This window comes from Ranitomeya imitator, chromosome 3, assembly GCF_032444005.1.
Source record: "Ranitomeya imitator isolate aRanImi1 chromosome 3, aRanImi1.pri, whole genome shotgun sequence".
NCBI classification, from domain to species: Eukaryota; Metazoa; Chordata; class Amphibia; order Anura; family Dendrobatidae; genus Ranitomeya; species Ranitomeya imitator.
Genome location: NC_091284.1, coordinates 139,745,939 through 139,768,336, shown reverse-complemented (window position 1 = coordinate 139,768,336; position 22,398 = coordinate 139,745,939). Strand labels below are relative to the sequence as shown.

Here is a 22,398-nt window from a genome sequence, read left to right as displayed (position 1 = left end):
AAAACATGAGAGTTAGTCAGTATCACAAATAACATTTACATCCAGGTACCTTATAGATGACGTCGCCTCTGGAGTCATTCTCCTTTTCTTCATCTTGTCCAGACTCCATGATGAGTTTTCGCATCCACAGCCGTCTCTGCAGACTTCCATCTTCTCCGCTCTTTTGCAGAAAATCTCCACATGACGCCCTTAAAGATACAAGTGTCATTATAATGCTCCTGAATAAAAAATTGCCCCTCACTATATTGTCTGCACAAAATATGACCCCCACATTGTCCCTCATATGGTACATGCTCTTCACACTGACCTCTCCTTTCCATACCGGCCCCCTCTTCACACTGTCCTCTCATACTGTGTCCCCCTCTATAGGGCCCAGTATTCATACTGTACTCTCTCATCACACTCCCCCTCCTTGGTATACTGTCCCCTTCCTGGTTGTGCCCTTACACTGTCCCCCCATGGTATGCCCCCACTACTCATTTTCTATTCTGTGCTCACTCTCTTTTCTCCCCATACTGTCTCCTCACACTATTCCCCTCCCTCCTCATACTGTCTCCTCTCACATCCCCCCTTTTCACCATACTGTCTCCTCATATATTTCCCCCCCTCACTTTCTATACTGCCTGCTCACCTGACTCCCCATACTGTGTCTGCATACATCCCATCACCCTCACTCCCTGTACTTTGTCCACATACATTTTTCACATCGCTACTCATACTGTGTCCACATACATTCCCCCGTTCGCTCCTTATACTGTCTGCACCCATCCCCCATACTGTTTCCTCCGATATGCCCGCCCATTCTCCTGTACTGTTTCCTGATATTTTCCCATTATTTTCCTCTACCCCACCCCATCATTGCTCTCTTCACCACCTCCATCTTTGCCTTCTCCACCGCCACTCATTGCTTTCTCCCCCACCACCACATAATTTCCCATTCCACCACCTCCATCATTTCCTCCTTTGCCTTTTCCACCATAGCCATCATTTTCTCTTCCCCCACCATCCCCATCATTGCCCTTTCCACCACCATCATCATTGTCCTTTCCGCCGTCATCACCATACTTGCCCATTCCACCACCTTCATCATTTTCTCCCCCTAAAATATCATCAGTGTGCTTTCCACCACCACCATCCTTGTCCATTCTACCACCTCCATCATTTCTTTCCCCTTCATTATTGCCCTTTCCACCACCTCCATGATTTCCTCCTCCCCACCAACATTGCATTCTCCCACCACCATCATTGCCCATTCCAATTTCCACCTCCATCATTGCCTCCCCCACCCCCATCATTACCCATTCCACCACCTCCATCATTTCCTCCCCCCACCCCCATCATTGCCCATTCTACCTCCATCATTGCCCATTCCACCACGTCCATCATTTCCTCCTCCCCCTCCATCCCAATTATTGCACTCTCCCTGTCAGCCCCATCATTGCCCTCGCCTCTCCTCCCCGTACACACAAAACCATTTAGTTTCTGCACATTCACCTGCAGCGCTACGCATGCATGCACAAACGCACATATTGCGTACAGTATAATGGCCACACCAAGTTACTCCTACACACGCAGCTGAGCTCTGTATACCCAGCTCCGCTCCATACACCTCATAGACACACATGACTCCGCTCCATACACCTTGCACACACGGCTCCACTCCATACACCTCGTACACACCCAGCTCTGCTCCGTACACCTCATACACACACGGCTCTGCTCCATACACCTCTTACACCCGGCTCTGCTCCATACACCTTGCACACACCCAGTTACGCTCCATACACCTCATACACACATGGCTCCGCTCCATACACCTTGCACACAGCCAGTTCCGCTCCGTACACCTCGTACACATACGGCTCCGCTCCATACACCTCATAGACACACATGACTCCGCTCCATACACCTTGCACACACGGCTCCATTCCGTACACCTTGTACACACCCAGCTCTGCTCCGTACACCTCATACACACACGGCTCCGCTCCGTACACCTCGTACACACACGGCTCCGCCCCATGCTCCTTGCACACACCCAGTTCCACTCCGTACACCTCATACACACATGGCTCCGCTCCATACCCCTTGCACACACCCAGTTCCGCTCCGTACACCTCATACGCACACGGCTCCGCTCCATACACCTTGCACACACCCGGTTCCAATCTGTACACCTCGTGCACACCCAGCTCCGCTCCATACACCTTGCACACACGGCTTCCACTCTGTACACCTCACACACACCCAGTTCCGCTCCGTATACCTCGTACACACACGGCTCCACTCCATACACCTTGCACACACCCAGTTCCGCTCTGTACACCTCGTACACACCCAGCTCCGCTCCATACACCTTGCACACACGGCTTCCACTCTGTACACCTCGTACACACACGGCTCTGCTACATCCACACAAACCATCCCTGACCCCACACAAAAGCTTACCCTCGTCCAGCACCATGAGTGACAACCAGCAGAGTCCTGCACTACACGGAGGCCCTTGATCATGTGACTCCTCACTCTCCTCCCCTCCTGTGACCTCATCACAGGTCCTATGCGCAGAGAGCTGCGGCAGCAAAAGCTGTGGCGTGCGGCTCTCTGCGGTGGAGGGGCTCTGCTGTGGGGTAGTTACGCCGCTGGGATTCGACGTGCAGCGCTTTCTCTGAGCCGGCTGTCAATTTGACAGCCGGCTCAGAGAATGGGACTATTGCAGTGTGGGGGCAGAATACCGCCACCGAGGAGCCTCCTTGGACCGCCGCATCATCAGGCGGCCCGCTGGCACCCCCTGTCGGCTGCGCCCGGGGCACATGTCCCGACTGCCCCCCGCTGATACGCCACTGCCCGCAGACCATTCCATCAGTCTGCATTCCAAAACATCACTACTTCCCTTCCGAGCCCCGAAGTGTTCCCAAACAGTAGTTTTCTCCCACATATGGGGTATCTGCGTACTCAGGACAAATTGGACAACAACTTTTGGGGTCCAATTTCTCCTGTTACCCTTGGGAAAATAAAAAATTGGGGACTAAACGATCATGTTTGTGGAAAAAATAGGATTTTTTATTTTCACTCCCGGGCGTTATAAACTTCTGTTAAGCACTTAGGGGTTCAAAGTGCTCAACACACACCTAGATAAGTTCCTTAGGGGGTCTAGCTTCCAAAATGGAGTCACTTGTGGGGGGTTTCCACTGTTTAGGCACATCAGGGGCTCGCCAAAGACAACATGGCGTCCGATCTCAATTCCAGCCATTTTTAGCTTGAAAATGTCAAACGGCGCTCCTTTCTTTCTGAGCCCTGCCATGCGCCCAAACAGTGGTTGCTGCCCATATATTGGGTATCAGCGTACTTAGGACAAATTGTACAACAACTTTTGGGGTGCAATTTCTCCTGATACCCTTGGGAAAATAAAAAATTGGGGACTAAACAATCATGTTTGTGGAAAAAATAGGATTTTTTATTTTCACACCCAGGCGTTATAAACTTCTCTGAAGCACTTGGGGGTTCAAAGTGCTCAACGCACACCTAGATAAGTTCCTTAGGAGGTCTAGTTTCCAAAATGGGGTCACTTGTGGGGCGTTTCCACTGTTTAGACACATCAGGGGCTAATCAAACGCGACATGGCATCCCATCTCAATTCCAGCCAATTTTAGCTTGAAAATGTCAAACGGCACTCCTTTCCTTATCAGCCCTGCCGTGCGCTCAAAAACTGGTTCCCCTCACATGTGGGGTATCAGCGTACTCAGGACATATTGGACAACAATTTTGAGGTCCATTTTCTCTTTACCTTTGGGAAAATAAAAAAATTATTGCTGAAAGATCATTTTTGTGACTAAAAAGTAAAATGTTAATTTTTTCCTTCCATGTTGCTTCTGCTTCTGTGAAACACCTGAAAGGTTAATAAACTTCTTGAATGTGGTTTTGACCACCTTGAGGGGTGCAGTTTTCAGAATGGTGTCACTTTTGGGTATTTTCTGCCATATAGACCCCTCAAAGTGACTTCAAATGTGAGGTGGTCCCTAAAAAAAAAATGGTTTTGTAAATTTTGTTGTAAAAATGAGAAATTGCTGGTCAAGTTTTAACCCTTATAACTTCCTTTTGTTTCCAAAATTGTGCTGATGTAAAGTAGACATGTGGGCAATGTTATTTATTAACTATTTTGTGTCACATAACTCTCTGGTTTATGAGAATAAAAATTCAAAATTTGAAAATTGTGAAATATTCTAAATTTTCACCAAATTTCCGTTTTTTTCACAAATAAATGTAAGCTATATTGAAGAAATTTTACCACTGTCATGAAGTACAATATGCCACAAGAAAACAGTCTCCGAATCGCCGAGATCTGTTGAAGTGTTTCGGAGTTATAACCTCATAAAGAGACAGTGGTCAAAATTGTAAAAATTGGCCCAGTCAATAACGTGCAAACCACCCTTGGGGGTAAAGGGGTTAAACAATTCTGGACTGCCAATATGATGATGTCATGTGATTCAAAGCTTCTGATAGTTTTTTTTTTTCTGCAACATTTGAGGTAATTAGAGACACAGCTGTGGATGTATTTTAATGCACACCTGAAACACACTGCTTTGTGTAGCATCATGTGAAAGTCAAAAGAAATTAGCCAATATATCAGGAAGAGAATTGTAGACTTGCAAGATACCTGTGTCTTTTTATATAGTATATGTAAACTTCTGTGACTGTGTCTTTGTGGTGGTTATTAGTGATGAGCGAATATACTCGTTACTCGAGATTTCCCGAGCACGCTCGGGTGTCCTACGAGTATTTTTTAGTGCTCGGAGATTTAGTTTTCATCGCCTCAGCTGAATGATTTACAGCTATTAGCCAGGCTAAGTACATGTGGGGGTTGCCTGGTTGCTAGGGAATCCCCACATGTAATCAAGCAGGCTAGTAGCTGTAAATCATCCAGCTGAGGTGAGGAAAACTAAATCTCCGAGCACTAAAAAATACTCGGAGGACACCCGAGCGTGCTCGGGAAATCTCGAGTAACGAGTATATTCGCTCATCACTAGTGGTTATCCCATAAACTCCTCTAATAGGGTCACCCTACTGTGTGCACTTTTTCCCTGGACATCATCTCCTGGATAATATATTGTGAAATTTGGGATCACCTCTACATGAAAAATGATTCAATTAATTTACATAGTTGTCTAAAAGAATATTTCAGCCTACAATAATTATCACCTACTGTATACAGTCAATAGGGGATAATTGTTAGATTTGTGATCCTCCACTAATTGCGTGGACTCATGTCCATCATTCTCCCTTGGTTCTTTCCTAGGTGTAATACTGAAGTCATGAGAAGTTAGTGCTCATGGTGGTGAACATGATGGCCAAGCTCTGCTCTCTGCTACATTCATAAGTGCAACCGATCTATAGATTTTCACTTATTCAGTAGTGATGAGCGAATATATTCGTTACTCGAGATTTCCCGAGCACTCTCGGGTGACCGCCAAGTATTTTTTAGTGCTCGGAGATTTAGTTTTTATTGCCGCAGCTGAATGATTTACATCTGTTAGCCAGCATAAGTACATGTGGGGATTCCCTAGCAACAAGGCAACCCCACATTGTTTCTGCGTCATAGGTTTTTATTATTTCATTTAATCAGTGCCTGTTACCTTTTGTAACATATAGTAATGGTTCTTATTTTCTTGTAATTTCTTCCAGTTTCCAGCTGTCAATCATCCTCAGTCTTTAGAAAGACGATACTTGGGTATCATAAGCAGTGTTTTACTTGACCTCATGAAGGTAAGAGCATGTGCTATACCATGTAGAAATTCTGAGAAACCTGAAAGTTTACTAATATATGAAACTAATATATGCAGCTTATACTGTAACTTCACTTTTTAAACTTTTTAGCTTGATACTAGACTTGTTTAAATACTAAAGATACTAAAGTTTATTGAAATGTACATAGGTAAAAATCATGGCAGAAAGTGTTGGCACTCTTGAAATTGTTCCAGAAAATTAAATATTTCTCCCAGAAAATTATTGCAATTGCACATGTTTATTTCCCTTGTCTTATTCCAGTATACACATAAAGCTGAAAAAGGCAAATTGAACATAATTTCACACAAAAAAAATGGGCTGGACAAAATTGTTAGCACCCTCAACTTAATATTTGGTTGCACACCTTTTGGAATAATTAACTACAATAATTTGCTTTCTATAACCATTAACAAGCTTCTTGAAATTTGGACCACTCTTCTTTTGCAAACATTTCCAGATCTCTCATATTTGAAGGGTGCCTTCTTCCAATATCAATTTTAAGATTTTTCCACAGGTGTTCAATGTTACAAAACCCAGCCTTCTGACACTGAACATGACATTGCGAATCAAAATCCTTTGGTAATCTTCAGATTTCATGATGCCTTGCACCTCTACCATATTTGACTGTAGGTACTGTGTTATTTTCTTTGTAGGCCTCATTCCGTTTTCAGTAAACAGTAGAATAATGTACTGTACCAAAAAGCTCTATCTTGGTCTCAGCTGTCCACAAGGCTCTTTCCCAGAAGGATTTTGGCTTACGAACATACATTTTGGCAAACTGCAGTCTTGCTTTTTTATGTATCTCTGTCAACAGTGGGGTCCTCCTGGGTCTCCTGCCATAGCGTTTCATGTCATTCAAGTGTCAAAGAACAGTTCGCACAGATACTCATGAATCCTGAGACCGCAGGACAGCTTGAATTTTTTTGGAAATTAACTAGGGCTGCTTATCCACCACCCAGACTATCCTGCGTTACAACCTTTCATCAGTTTCTCTCTGCTGTCCACGTCCAGGAAGATTAGCTACAGTGTCATGGGTTGTAATCTTGCTTATGTTGCACACCTTGAACAAATGAACATCAAGATCTCTGGCTGGAGATGGACTGGGACTTGTAACCTTGAGATTGTTGATATTTTTCAACAGATTTGGTTCTCAAGTCCAAGTTGTTTGTCCACAATTTTGGAAAGGTGCCAACAATTTTGTCGTGACCATTTTTGGGGTTTTGTGTGAAATTATGTCCAATTTGCCTTTTTTTTTCCTGTTTTTGTTCATGCTGTTCCAGTACACACAAAGGAAATAAACATGTGTATAACAAAACATATGTAATCGCAATAATTTACTGGGAGAAATACTTCATTTTCTGGAACATATTCAATAGTTCCAACACTTTCGGCCATGACAGTTTATATAAATATGCATACATTTTACACAGAGCTAGATGCATAGACAGATATATAGCATAATGATAGACATTTACTTCAAATGCTATATACTGTATATTGTACCACTAAAGCTTACTTTTATAGCTTTTTAGTACAAATTGTCTGCTATGTAAAAGTGAATATGACACGTAATATATCATTAAGGAAATGAAAAGATATTAGAAATTCATGAGCAGACAGAAATGTAGTTAATGAGAGTCCCAGCAGGTAACCTTGCGCCTTTCCCAGCTGTGATTTGTATGGCTGATTCTTTTTTGTGTCTTAAAGAGGGAAGTATCACTTAAAGTGATCGTAGACATGTAATTTAGGTTAGTGTTACTCTGGTCACCTGCCATGAAGATCACAATGGTCACAATGTGACATCATGTCTAATGACTGTCAAAGTGGTCATGCGGCAGAATATTATGACATAATACGACGGTTCTGCCACCCAAAGAAATATTTTCATTTTACAGATAAATTACAACTTTAAAAAAGTTTAATGACTTCAAGCTGCGGATAAATTGAACAAATATTTTGTTTGCTTAACTTGCCTGAGACTTGATGTCATTCAGTCAGAGTTGTCATGTCACAACTTGAACAAGACATTTAAACAATTTTCCATAACATCTAATTGGTTGTTAAAGTGGTATACTCATCCCTGTAGTTCGTAGCTGTGATGGGGATTCCTGTTTATCTGTAGTGACCAGAGATGGCTTGGGAATATGAAAATGACCAAATGGGCTGTCTTGCGCTATTTCTTTAACTTCCATAGAGTTACTTTTCATAACTCGAATTCACATGGTGACAGCTACAGAAGCCATGTTTTGCAGACCAACTACTGTAGTTGTTTCAATAAACCTAATCTCCTCTGGCCATTGTATCTGCGCAAATAATCCATGAATTACTAATATGGGATAAAAATCTTTATTTGGCATTTAATAATTTTATGTTATTACTGAAGAAACAGTACCTATCTATACTCTGTGCGTTCCGCTAGCCCTAACATAAGGGGTAAGGTTTATTCTTATAGAGAGTGCCATGTCAGTATAAGAAGACCTACAATCAAAACCAAAAAGCTAAAAACTATAATACTTTATTATCTATATTTAAAACCAATGATACTGGGTTTGAACACTGCAAATGCTAAAACATGGTGCATTGGTTTTAAATATAAATAATATAGTATTATAGTTTTTAGTTTTTTTTTTCTTTTTGGTTTACAAACAAGCCATACAATGCTCTATATATTCATGATATTGCATAGGTAATACTGATAATACTGATAAACATTCCCTTATACACCATTTTGAAGGGCGGTTGCTTATTATTTTCATACATTTTTATAGAAGAAAAGATCATATAAAGATTACTAGTGACACAGTTACATGTAGTCCACCATGCTCTTTAGCTGCCTGTTGGTCCCATGATATTATATTAGACAAAGTGCTGCTGTCTGATTTTCTTGGAAAATCTTGATGCCAGACTGTATTCTACAAAAATGATTCTGGCAATGACTTCTCCTGAATGGTAGATGTACACATGTTTTTTGCCCTTTCAGCCCCCGTGTGGCTTGTCTGTACTTAAGTAGGAACAGTTTTCTGACCTTTCTTTGTATCAGTAAGGGTATGTGCACACGTAGAATGATCCTCTGCAGACTTTCCGCAGCGGATTTGATAAATCCGCAGGGCAAAAACTGCGGTTTTATTGCGGATTTACTGCGATTTTTGTGCGGATTCCACTGCGGTTTTATACCTGCGGTTTTCTATTATGGAGCAGGTGTAAAACCACTGCACATTCCGCACAAAGAATTGACCTGCTGCGGAATGTAAACTGCTGCGTTTCTGCGCGTTTTTTTCCGCAGCATGTGCACTGCGGATTGCGTTTCCCATAGGTTTACATTTTATTGTAAACGCATGGGAAACCGCTGCGGACCCGCAGCTGCGGAAATGCTGCGGATCCACCGCAAAATCCGCAGCGTGTGCACATAGCCTAAACATGGCCTTTTTCCTATGATACTGAATGCTGTACTTTTGATTCCAATTTTAGTGATTTGAAAAAAATCCTCTTCTATGGCTAAAAAATAATTTCTACACAAAATTTGTAATTTACCAAAACGGTCTAAAAGAAAAGGCGGCTTTGTTGATCATAGCAACTATTTAGATCTCAGTTTTCATCTCTTAAACTGCTCTGGTAAAATAAAAGCTGCACTGTGATTGGTTGTGTAAGTAGCAAAACGTTTTCCCGTTAATAGTTTTGATAAATCTTCCCCAAATTATCTGTTAACTGGATATTTGTCAGATAGAAAAACACTGCTTAATGGCCATTAGGCAGCAAAATAGTTGAAACAGATGTCAATTAGACATGGAACGTTTGGTAATAATGGCTATAAAGGAGCTGTTAAAGGGGTTGTCTGGTCGTAGAATATCGATGGCCTATCCCCAAGTTAGTTAGTCAATATCAGATCAGTGGAGATCTAACACCGAGCACCCCAATCGATCAGCGTTGCCTGATGGAAACATTTTGGGCGGAGCTGAAAAGCGCAGTTCACTTCAGTGTGTAGCAGCCTCTGCCGTACTGGTACTGCACAACTGCTCCTATACTAAACCTCCTATTCTTTTAATAGCAGCTGTTCTGCAGTACCCAGCAGCAGCCGCAACACATTGAATGGAGAGACTCTTTGTAGCTCTTCTCAGAGTGTTTACATGCATCCGCCGGCAGAGTTGGTACCAGCTGATCAGTCGGGGTGCCAAAGTGTCAGATCCATACCTGATCTGATATTGATGACCATTAACATTCTCTTACTAAACAAAACCTGTAACTTTGATAACTACAAAGAAGCAAATACCGTGACCTTGTTTTCCTTGCTAATTGTCGATGTCTTAGAAAACCCGGTTTAAAAGATGCACTAAATTTTAATCTTTGTTTTGTTAAATAAATGTGTGTGTGTTATAAGTAGAAATATTTATACTTTTAATGAGCCCATAAATCGCATTAGACATTATTCGTTATGACTTGTTTATTAAAATGTTTATAATAAAGAGAAACTGCCATTTCAAAGAACGATTGATATGTCAGACTTTGATTTGATTTTTAGTCTAGCTGCTGAGACCCTCACTGACCACTGAAGTGAAGGGACAGTAGTGCTCCTCCGAGTATCACCTGTCCTCAGGGACTGAAGATGGCTCGGTAAGAAGACATTGGACCGATTCATTGAAACTTTTGTAACCGTCTTAAATAGGGATGTGCAGAAATAAGATGTTCCAAATTCATTAAGTGGCGCACACCAATTAATGATTTCAGCACATCTTATTCCTGGCATTTGCCTCTGTGCACCTTTTCAGAAATGTTACCACATTCATTGACTGGATTAATATTTTTGGAGTAAGAAACAAATGCAGTTTTGCTGAAGTTTTGCCCTGGCTACTACAATTTTGGTGAAACTGCTTAAAGCCAAAAGTCACAACGTTGTTATGCTACTCCGCATTGAACAAAAATGTTATGAGTATTCAAAGTGTTTTACACAAGATTTCTGACATAGATACTTTGATGTATCAGCCCCCATGTGCCCATAATCAAGGAGAGCATTGCTCAGCTGAACACTAGAGATGAGCAAATTTGCTCGGGTTCCCTCTTATTCGGCAAGCTATTGCCAAATAAGCTACAGAGGGAACCCGGCTTCCTGGATTGCGCCGGCCGATCAGGTGATCAGTGACGCAGATGCATGTGTCGCGGCTGTGTGACAGTCACGACACATGCATGGAAAGCCTGTGTGTTGGGCTCTCCATGCATGTGTCATGACTGTGAGACAGCAGCGAGACATGCAGCTGCGACGCTGATCAGCCAGCGTGATCCAGTAAGCCGGGTTCCCTCTGCGCTATAGCTTGCCGAATAAGAGAGAATCCGAGCAAATTCGCTCATCTCTACTGAACACTTCTGCCCTTTCATATCAGCAATTGGTGGAGGTCTCAGTATACATACCAGATCAAAACTTTAGGCATGTCACAAGATTTTTTTAAATGACAGTCCCTCTTTATTTGGACGCCCAATCGATAGTTCCTCTTTACATGTGTCCCATTTTATGTTTTGGGCTTTTCTCTTCATTATTCTAAATTAAACTTTATTTTATCCAGAACTTATTGAAGCTAAATCCATCTGATAGATATTTGACCGACCAGTGCTTAAACCATCCAGCATTTCAGACTCAGAGACTCTTGGATCGTGGTGGAAGCTCTCCTTCAAGATCATCCAAGAGAAAAACTCATCACTCAGATACTAACTCATCAAGCAGGTTATTGTCTCTTTCAGTAAAATGTCATTATTTTTTCCAAGGTTAAAACAATTGCTGTAAAAGTTTGAAGATTTCATCAACATTTCTGAAACAGGACAAAAATATGGGCAGTTGTTCATTCACTTTTATAATATTTGAACTAATTTAAAAAATGTTGATCCTTACAAAGATAGCATCATTGGCGCTTTGATTGTTTATTATAAAAAGCCATTATCGTTAGAAATAATTGGACATGTACCAACTGTGAACCATTACAATATTGTAATAGCATGTCCAAATACATTCAACAAAAAAGAGTAGACTTGTCACCAAACAGGCACTTATTTCAATAATAGAAATGAAGAAGAAAAATGGTGTTTGACATGGAGAAAATTAAAGTCACCCTTCCCTAACACATGGTTGCAGAACCACTGGCCACCATGATAGCCTACACCTGTTTTTGTAACCATTTTATAGAATCATAGAATGTTAGAGTTGAAAGGGACCTCAAAGGTCATCGTGTCCAACGCATCTCAGACAGATATCTGTCCAGCCTTTGTTTGAAGACTTCCATTGAACGAGAACTCACCACCTCTCCTGGCAGCCTGTTCCACTCATTGATCACCCTCACTGTCAAAAAGTTTTTTCTAATATCTAATCTGTATCTTCTCCCTTTCAGTTTCATCCCATTTCTTCTCGTGTTTCCATGTGAAAATGAGAATAAGGATGATCCCTCTACAGTGTGACATCCCTTTAGATATTTGTAGACAGCAATTAAGTTTCCCCTTACCCTTTTTTTTTGCAAGCTAAACATTCCCAGTTCCTTTAACCGCTCATTGTAGGACATACAGTGCAGTCCACTTACCATCCTGGTAGCTCTTCTCTGAACATGCTCCAGCTTTTCAATTTCTTTTTTAAAATGTGGTGCTCAGAACTGGACACATTATTCCAGATGAGACCTGACCAAGAAGGAGTAGAGGGGGATAATTTCTTCACTTGATCTAAAATCTATGCTTCTCTTAATACATCCTAGAACTGTGTCTGCCTTTTTTGCTGCTTCATCACACTGTTGACTCATGTGCATTCTGTGACCTATTAGTATACCCAAGTCTTTTCACATGTTCTGTTGCTTTCCGTATTTTTCGGACTATAAGATGCACTTTTTTCCCAAACAATTTTGAGGGAAAATTGGGGTGCGTCTTATAGGCCAGATGCACTTACCAGGAGACACAACCAAGGCTGATGCGCGGCAGCTTCGCAGATGATCGGTGGTGCGGGGGCTCCGCCGGCATTTGTGGAAATCCAGGAGCCCCCACACATCCATCCCAGGCTGGTGCGTGCACTTTTGTAGATTCTAGGTGGTGCGGGGGCTCCGCCGACATTTTGGAAAAGCAGGAGCTCCCGCACTTCCATTGCTATAATGAGTTGGTCTCCATGAAAATGGCCGCCGGAGGCGGCGCATGCGCAGAATGAGAACTCGGGAGACTGCAGACTTATAAATCCCCCTCACGCACGCACTGTGCGCTGCAAGGATTAGCCGGTTTCTGAGCCTGGAATGGCGGTGATGTATGTGTTATGAACACTCGAGGGCAAAACCAATCTAGTGGGTGCTGCCATCTAGTGGGCACGACCTCACTCTATACAAGTGTATGGAATGAGGCTGCGTCCTCTAGAGCATGCATATCGAGTATGTCACTGCCGTTCCCAGCTCAGAAACTGTCAAATACTCCTAGTGCACAGTGTGTACGCTGGGGCTAATTCATAAGTCTGCAGTCATAACACCTTTAAGCTCTAAAATGTTTTGCTAATCCTCTAATTTTATTGTCCATGTGATATGTTCATGGTCTTGCTTTTTTATGCCTTTCTTTAAGCAATGGGGTCCTCCTTAGCCTTCAGTCATAGAGAAAGGTTTTATTCCCCACATTTTGAACCTAATTTCATAGAGTTCTCTAATCAATTTTCCTCTTTATATTGTTTCCTGAAAGTTTTTTAACTGTTTCATGAGTAGGAAACGTCTTAAAGGATTTCTCCACTACTAGGACAAACCCTTCTCGATCTGAATTTTTGGCACAGATAAAATAAAAACACCTATACTCGCCTTCCGTGCTGGCACCGTTTCAGCTGGGTTGGCACTCGCATTCCCAGGGCTCACAAGCAGTTGTTATTATATAAGCTCTGTGTCCAGTCAGTGCTGGCGTCACTTTCCCGACCTTCAGACAAATAAGTAATCAAGAGAAAGTGAGAGCTGCAGCTGACTGGAGGTGAGTAAACAGTATATGTTTTTATTTTCACAGGGGCAAACATTCAGAATGAGGAAGGGTTGTTCACGACTGAATTAGCATATCTATCCCCTCTCCATAAATTCCATGATCAAATCATCCTTTTGATATAAAAAAATATATGGATTACAGCTCCTATGAACATGATGTAGCATAGCCTTTCAAAATACTTTTTTATAGATTCTTATACTAGTAAAATACTGAAATTACTTACAGGTTTTGTCCATGACTTTTCCATTAATGGCTCCTCATTAGAATAGGTAATGAATATCTGATTGGTGTGGGTGCGACACCCGGGCACCCTCAGTAATCGGCTGTTTCCATTGCCAGTGGCAGGTGAAAGTGCTCAGTTGCAGCACTGCGCAGCTGCATGAACTGTATAGTGGCTGTTGTTGGGTACTTCATATCCACCCCCTAGATTGTGTTTGTGTGTATTCAGGGACCTAGCTGAAATAAGCCCCTAGAATTCTGGCATCTCCAGCGAGGAGTTTTGTGTGCATGCATGACCACTGACTGCTCTCGTTTGGGTAGTTAGCCTGTGCCTCTGTGAAAGTCTAACAGGGCACAGAGCTTTGCTTTCTTGGCTGCTCTGTGAAGCTAACAGAGCTGGTTCTTACCGCCATATAGTGCCGCCACTTACTTAGCAGCAGGTTCTTTCCTGCACGGTGGATCCCGGGTTGCGAATGCACCAATCCCATCTAATAAATATATTCGGTGCGTTCCGCCAACCCTAACAGGGTGGATGTATAGTATCCGGCCGTTGCCACTATACAGTTGATGGAGCTGTGCGGCTCCACAACTGAGCATTTCTTCCCAATTTCTGGCACCAGGAACATATGATCTGCCGGGATCTTGGGTGTTGCACCTCCACCAATCAGATACTGAGGACCTATCCTAAGGATAGACCATCAATGTAAAAGTCTTTGACAGCCACTTAAAAAGCGGTTTTCCACCCATTTTTTTAACTGCTCAAAGGAAGGTGATTATTTAAAAAATATTTTAAAAAGTGTTGCCAGTATAAACTACCTCCTATGTTTTCATCTTTATTTTTCATTGCTTTCTAATTACGGTATTTCTGTCCTCTTCTATGTTTTGAAAATAGGGGTGCGAAGACTTTTTCAGGCACATTCTTAGTTATCTTACTGTAGTAATCTAGCAATTAGGATGTATTAGGGTGAATTTTTTCTCTAAGTTACTCTGTGAATTTTATTCTTTAGGAAACCGTCTACTAAAAGTTCTCAGCCACATCACAGATCAAACAGTAAAGATGTACAAAATCTTTCCGTTGGACCAAAAAGAAGTGAGGAAACTCATCCACCAAATGAAACTTTTATCAATGGAAGTCATCCAGCAGGATCTCACAGTCCAACAGTCCACCCCAAAAAAAGCAACCAAAGTGGGTCTGGCAACAAAGATATGTCCAATAACAATTTGCCACACCTCCTTAGTCCAAAGGAAGCAAAGTCTAAGAATGAATTTGATTTTGGTACTGAACCAAAGACCAGTGAAGGGCCAGGAACAAAATATATGAAATCGAGTTCACGTTCCCAGCACAACAGGCATTCATTCATGGAAGGAAAAACTGGCAGCTTACAGCCTGGAGAAAAGCATGCTCGGCATAGTTACATTGATACCATTCCACAGTCTTCAAGGAAAAGCGGCTCTTACATGAGCTATTCAAAAAGTCATGGAGTTCTGACAGATTCAAAGTCAGTGGGAAATCTTAGTGAAAGCAGAGGGCAAGGACTGGAGCCTAACAGTAGATATTTTCCATCTAGCTGCCATGACATAAATTCTCCAACTAGTCCTGCTGTTCCTAGGCATGGTGACAATAGAGCTATGTTAAGCCCCTCTGGAAGGACTAATAGGAAAGAAGGATCTTTGGAGTCAAGGAGACCTACCACAAGACATTCCAGAACTATGGAGGAGCTGAAGCTTCCAGATCAGATGGATGGTAGTCATACTCACTCACTGTCAGCTCCTCATGAATCATTTTCATATGGCCTGGGTTACACTAGTCCTTTCTCCTCCCAACAACGCCCTCACAGACACTCCATGTATGTGAGTCGGGACAGAGTGCGGGTTAAGGGAAATGACCCAGGACTAAGTGTTGGGCAAGGCATGGCATCTAGGGCCAACAGTCTACAGTTGCTATCTCCTCAGGTACAACATCGAACATTGACCAGATCTGTTGGTTCTTCACGTGAAGATTGCACAGAAGATACTACCAGGGTTGGTTACATTTTCATGCATTTTTTCATTTGAATTTCTTTTATTTTGATTTTATAGTATATACTTACAATTTATCCACTGTTTTGGTTTTCTGACTTCTTCTTACAATTGATAATAGAAGCAAGTCCAAGTCAAAAGGATTTGCAGGATTCTGATCCAGTGTCTGTATCGGTAGTCTGTGGCTGCCAAACCAGAGGCCTGTGAACTTTCTTCTACTTGCTGGCATCCTCAATGCTTCCTGTCATAAGTACTCATGAGGCAGCCTCATGCATATGACACGTTACAATGATGATGCCCCTCTGGGCCTATTTAAGGAAGAAGCTACACGGATGCAAGCAGGTAGGAAGCAGTCTGAGGGCTCAGGTTTAGCTGCCGTGGACTACCGACGTGACCACTGGACCCGGATCCTACTTTTTTTCTCAATTCTAATATACATATTTACCTACATTATAATCTTCAGTAAATTTAAGAGAAAAAAAATCAACAATGAATCTGCAGCAAAGTCTGCAAAGCTGACATGCAGACTAGTTGCAGATGTGTAGTGGATTTCTCTCTTGGGTATTGCAAAGGACGAAATGTGCTGTAAATATCTTCAGCATTAATTCACATGCTGGTCAATTTCAGGGCTGATTCCTCTCAGATAGTCAGCTCAGTTCATGAATGAAATATAATCTCATCCACTTTGCCTTTACTGTCATGTCCAGCGGATTTTTTCTTTAGAAGACTCGTGTTCGATGTGAACATATCCTAAATTTATAGTTGCACAGATGTAGAGCCAGACACTACATTTCAGAAAACAAGTTTCTCATATCTATTTCTCAATATCTTAGTATTATACATCATAATGACACTAATTTTTAATTACCGTATATACGCGAGTATAAGCCGAGATTTTCAGACCATTTTTTGGGGCTGAACGTCCCCCTCTCGGCTTATACTTGAGTCATACCCGGGGGTCGGCAGGTGAGGGGGAGCGGGGGCTGTCTAGTTATACTTACCTACTCCCGGCGTGGTCCCTGCAGTCCCTGCTTCTTCCAGCGCTGCAGATTCTTCCTGTACTGAGCGGTCACATGGTACCGCTCACTACAGTAATGAATATGCGGCTCCACCTCCCCTAGAGGTGGAGCCGCACATTCATTACTGTAATGATCGGTAACTGTGACCGCTCAATACAGGAAGAAGATGCAGCAGTGGAAGAAGCAGGGACTGCAGGGACCGCGCCGGGAGCAGGTAAGTATACGGAGTGGGGAGCGCTGCGCGATATTTACCTGCTCCTCGTTCCGGTGCGGCTCCGTCTCCAGCGTCCTCTAGCAGTGACGCTCAGGTTAGAGGGCGCGGTGACGTAGTCTGTGCGCGCCCTCTGCTGAGCGTCAGTGCTGGAGACGGAGCCGCATGAGGAGCAGGTAAATATTGAAAGCGCCGGCGTCCTGAGCGAAGAGAGGTGAGTATATGATTTTTTTTTTTATTGCAGCAGCAGCAGCATTATATATGGCACAACTTTATATGGAGCATCTATGGGGCTATAATGAACGGTGCAGAGCATTATATATGGCACAGCTTTATATGGAGCAATAATGAACGGTGCAGAGAATTCTATATGGGGCACAGCTTAATATGGAGCATCTATGGGGCCATAATGAACGGTGCAGAGCATTATATGTGGCACAGCTTTATATGGGGCCATAATGAACGGTGCAGAGCATTATATGTGGCACAGCTTTATATGGGGCCGTAATGAACGGTGCAGAGCATTATATGTGGCACAGCTTTATATGGGGCCGTAATGAACGGTGCAGAGCATTATATGTGGCACAGCTTTATATGGGGCCATAATGAACGGCGCAGTGCATTATATGTGGCACAGCTTTATATGGGGCCATAATGAATGGTGCAGAGCATTATATGTGGCACAGCTTTATATGGGGCCATAATGAATGGTGTAGAGCATTATATGTGGCACAGCTTTATATGGGTCCATAATGAATGGTGCAGAGCATTATGTGGGGCACAGCTTTATATGGAGCATCTATGGGGCAATAATGAACGGTATGGAGCATCTATTTTTATTTTTGAAATTCACCGGTAGCTGCTGCATTTCCTACCCTAGGCTTATACTCGAGTCAATAAGTTTTCCCAGTTTTTTGTGTCAAAATTAGGGGGTCGGCTTATACTTGGGTCGGCTTATACTCGAGTATATACGGTAATAATTCAATAAATATGACAGTGATTTGAATTGTACTATTAAGTAGTCAGGATTTGGTAGCCTTAGATGTTCTCATTGATTGCCTTCTTGGCTCACGTTAGATTTGGAAGTGTAGTGGTAAAAGGGGCATCAGCTGGAATTTTTGGGGAGCCGATTATTAATGTGAATAAAGGTTCAGCTATTAACATTAAGTTTTCCACTGAAAACCAATAGAAGAAAATACTACCAACTGGATATGTAGAGGTAACGATACCATAAAATATCTATGGATCCACAATTCTGTATTTATCATTTTATCAGCTATGCAGAAAACAATCCATCCACAATTAGGTATTTCAGCATACAGTAGATGGACATTTAGGTTTGTATTCTGATTTTCTCTGTCCATGTCACACTCATAACCATACCAGTTTGTCATTAAAAACGCTATTATCTTCTAAATTGCCTATACAATGCTGATAATAAGAAGCCATACAAAGATCACTTCATGAAGCTATAAAATGGACATATTTTTGGAGTCGGCGTCACAGTTATTATTCGGACTACTGTGGTTCTTAGATCATAATTGGTATTCACTAGCACAGCAAAGGGGTTTAGTTGGTTATGTGGATTTTCTGATGATATTTTCCCATTTTCTCGTTTCTGATTATATTTCCTGTGTCAGGTATGTTGGAGATTTATCAAAATTAGTGGAAGTCAAAAGTAGAGTAATAGATCATAGCGATCCACCTTTCAGTTTTTAGAGGTCCCTATTTAATTTTATCGATGTTCCACTTTTAATAAAACTCTCCCAGTGTTCAGAAAGATTATTGCATCCTAATAGCACATTACCAATCATTCTTTGGATAAGATCAAGAGAAAAATCTTAAAGATCCCCTTTTACATATCATTCGTACCGTTATCGTTTTATCTTTTCTGAACTGCGTCCTCTTATTTTTAAGACATTGTTTCTCTTTAAATACATTCATTTCCAGGGAGCATAATAATTTAATTTTAGGCTATAGTGAACTTTGCTGCCTCAAAACACCTCTATTATCTTGCACCACCGAGCATAATTTGTATTTCGGCTGAATTAGTTTATAATGGAGCTTTAGCCTAGTTTTTGATAATCATGCTTTTTGTACGCTCGGCTTCAATTGTGCCCTGCTTTTCCGTTCTATATTTGTTCCATTTGTAAGGCTGTTTCTTAAAACGGTAACAAATGTATTATGGTAATAAACAACACTTAGTGTTTGGTGTGCGAGCGAGTAGGTGTTAGTGTGGGTTGTGCAAATGTTTTCCAGTTATTTGTACTATCTGCATATCTTTTTAAGTATTCTCTCTCGTAATAATAAACTATTTGGGATCAGCATAGAATTTATCTACCGGTATTTACTTTACACACTTTTATAGCGCCATTAGTTGTATGTCTTTTTAGTGTTGAAGGAAACCAGATAACTCAGAGGAAACCCAAGCAAACACGGAGAGAACCTACAAACTCTTAATTATCCTAGGTGCGATTTGAACCCAAAAGACCCCAGTACTAAGGGCTTTGTCAAGATTTTTCTAGTTTTCTAAGAAACTCTATGGAGAATTTACTTTACAAGAGTTTATATGAACTTTGAGAATAGCCAATTTAGGACATCTATAGTAAGCAAGATTAATTTTTGAGTGACTGCTACACTAAGTATGGGTACTTGCCATATTGGTCCATCAGTATTACAAATCATCAATTAAATGCTATCACTATGGTGTTTGATTATTAACATCTGTATTTGCACTGTTCGAAGCAATGAAGTCCCCTGGTAAATACCCGTATTTTTCGCTTTGTAAGACGCTCCGGATTATAAGACGCACCCAAAATTTTGAGGAGAAAAATAGGAAAAAACTTTTTGTAATAAATTGGTGGGGCATCTTATAATCCATGCGTCTTATTACTTACCAGGGGTTGTGGCTGTAGCGGATCAGGGTCCCAGGGTCGTTGCTGGAGGCAGGAGTGGAGCATTGCTGCAGGCTGGGATGAGGGGGTCTGCAGGGGGCTCCTGTGCTACAGGGGGGCTCCTGTGCTGCAAGCTGGGATGAGGGGTCTGCAGGGGGCTCCTGTGCTGCAGGGCTGTCTCCGATGCTGCAGGGCTGTCTCCGGTGCTGCGGGGGGCTCTAGCGACATTTTGTGAAAGGCCAGAGCCCCCGGCAGTTCGTCCATGCGTTCCTGTATGACTGACTCCAGGAAAATGGCCGCCGGAATCTCGAGAGATGAGATCTCAGCGCTGAAATCTCATCTCCCGATATTCCGGCGGCCATTTTCCCGGAATTAGTCATACTGGAACGCAAGGACGAACTGCCGGGGGGCTCTGGTCTTTCACAAAATGTCGCCAGAGCCCCCCGCAGCACCGGAGCCTCCAGCATCACCCGGGGCAGCAGCGGACAACCCCGGCAGCGGCGGCGGACGACAGCGGCGGCGGGCAGTTGCGGCGGCGGACACCCCCTCATCCCAGCCTGTAATAGTAAGCGGTATATTCACTTTGTTAGACGCACCCACATTTCCCCCCCAAATTTGGGGGAAATAAAGTGCGTCTTACAAAGCAGAAAATACGGTATATTTGATTATAAAATAATTCAAAATTTAGATAATTAGAAAAAGAGCTATCTCATGATAACCCCTGTCTACATGACCAATTAGATTGTGGCCATCATAAAATGTCCTCTATTCTGGAGACCCCTCTAAGTCAGAACTGAGTCACTGTGTACTAGTAGCTCTTATTCTGCCAGGATTAATCTGTCCTTGTATCTGATGGACAACCATAAATGTGAAATGCTTGACTGGCCACATGTTTCCCTGACGAGTAGCAATTTGCCTGGATTGCCAGGAGCAAGATGCAGAGCAATCAGTTTGTTGCCCTGCAGCTCTCATTTTGATAGGAGTTGTTTCTTATAAAATAATTCCTACAAAGTATATGGACAAATTAGGAAAACTGTGCATACTTAGAAAGTGGGATGGGCAAATAGCCTCTTCAGAGAGAAAGCAGACGGGAACTCAAGTGCCACCTATTGAATGTAGCTATCTTAAAAGTCAATATGGACCCTGTAAAAGAACTTGTCATATGATTTAGGCTAAGAAGCCAAACTGGAAACTCTATTTACAGACATGGATATCCTCTTTTATGCCAGTTCTAGTCAGTTCTCATGACGTGTGCTTCATAATGAGGATCCTAATCATCTATTCCGTGTCCCCTTGCAGCCTGGTATACCTCTAAAAGTTATCTATGAGATCAGTGGCTTGTGCCCCATGGGTGGGTAGAGATCAACATTAGCACCTGCTGAGAACTCGCTAATCCTGCCCCTCTACCTTTGACTGATGGAGCTCACAAAAAATGCTGAGGTTGGGCCTTATCCATCCAGCCACTAGAAGCTGATTAGCATTTAAAGAGGGTGGTGGATAAAGATAATTTGAAGTAGGAGACACATAATATTCTAGCAGCAAATCAACAATGGGAAACTTGTGAAAATATTGACTAATCTAGGATATGCTAACTGGTCCACCTTAGAGAGGACCTGTCAGGTCCCCCAAATCTCAGAGACCTCCCCAGTACCAATGAGAAAGTTAATAAAGCATCCTATTTCTGCCTCTGATACCTGAGATGATAGTTAATGGCAAAAATAAACCTTTATTGAACCTCACTGGTGGGCTTGACGCAGATAGCAGTTCGCCTTTACATGCTGTGATCACGTCCCCCTGAACATGATTGACGTCCTCCTTGCTGTGAAAAAATGACTCAACAAGTCAGGAAGGATGTCATCAAGATCAGGGGATGTGATTACAGCATGTTGAGCCAAACTGCTCTCAACGCAAATTAGTAAGGTTCATTAGTGAATGCCAAGAACAGCATTCAAAGTTTATTTTTAAGATACAGTAATATTTTTTTTTACTTTGTTTAATATAATATAGATGTAAAATAAAGAACACATAAAACTGCTAACAATCATGAATCATGCTTGCAGTGAGTTACAAGACAAATAACGTAATAGCCAAAACCACAATTAACAACGTAGCTGACATTTTTTAATTTGTTGCAGAAGTTTAATCTGAATGGGGCTTGAAGAAATGTATTCATATTGTGGGATAACAGCCCCATTATCTTGTATGGAAGGGATATTTCATCCCCAAAATTTCTGCAATAAATTTGCTCTTCACCTAGAAGCCAAAATAAATGCACTCTCATAAATGCCAACATTAC

The 22,398-nt window shown here is 42.2% G+C and overlaps 1 protein-coding gene across 7 annotated transcripts in view; it reads left to right on the top strand.

The window, feature by feature from the left end:
* The window catches only part of CDKL5 (cyclin dependent kinase like 5), a 442,123-nt gene that overhangs the window by 377,421 nt on the left and 42,304 nt on the right, over positions 1-22,398 (top strand). For all 7 annotated transcript variants that reach the window (XM_069761528.1, XM_069761532.1, XM_069761530.1 and 4 more), the window contains 3 exons: positions 5,680-5,760; positions 11,334-11,491; positions 14,967-15,981. In XM_069761528.1, the coding sequence (XP_069617629.1) occupies positions 5,680-5,760; positions 11,334-11,491; positions 14,967-15,981 (1,254 nt within the window). The remainder of the gene's footprint in view (positions 1-5,679; positions 5,761-11,333; positions 11,492-14,966; positions 15,982-22,398) is intronic.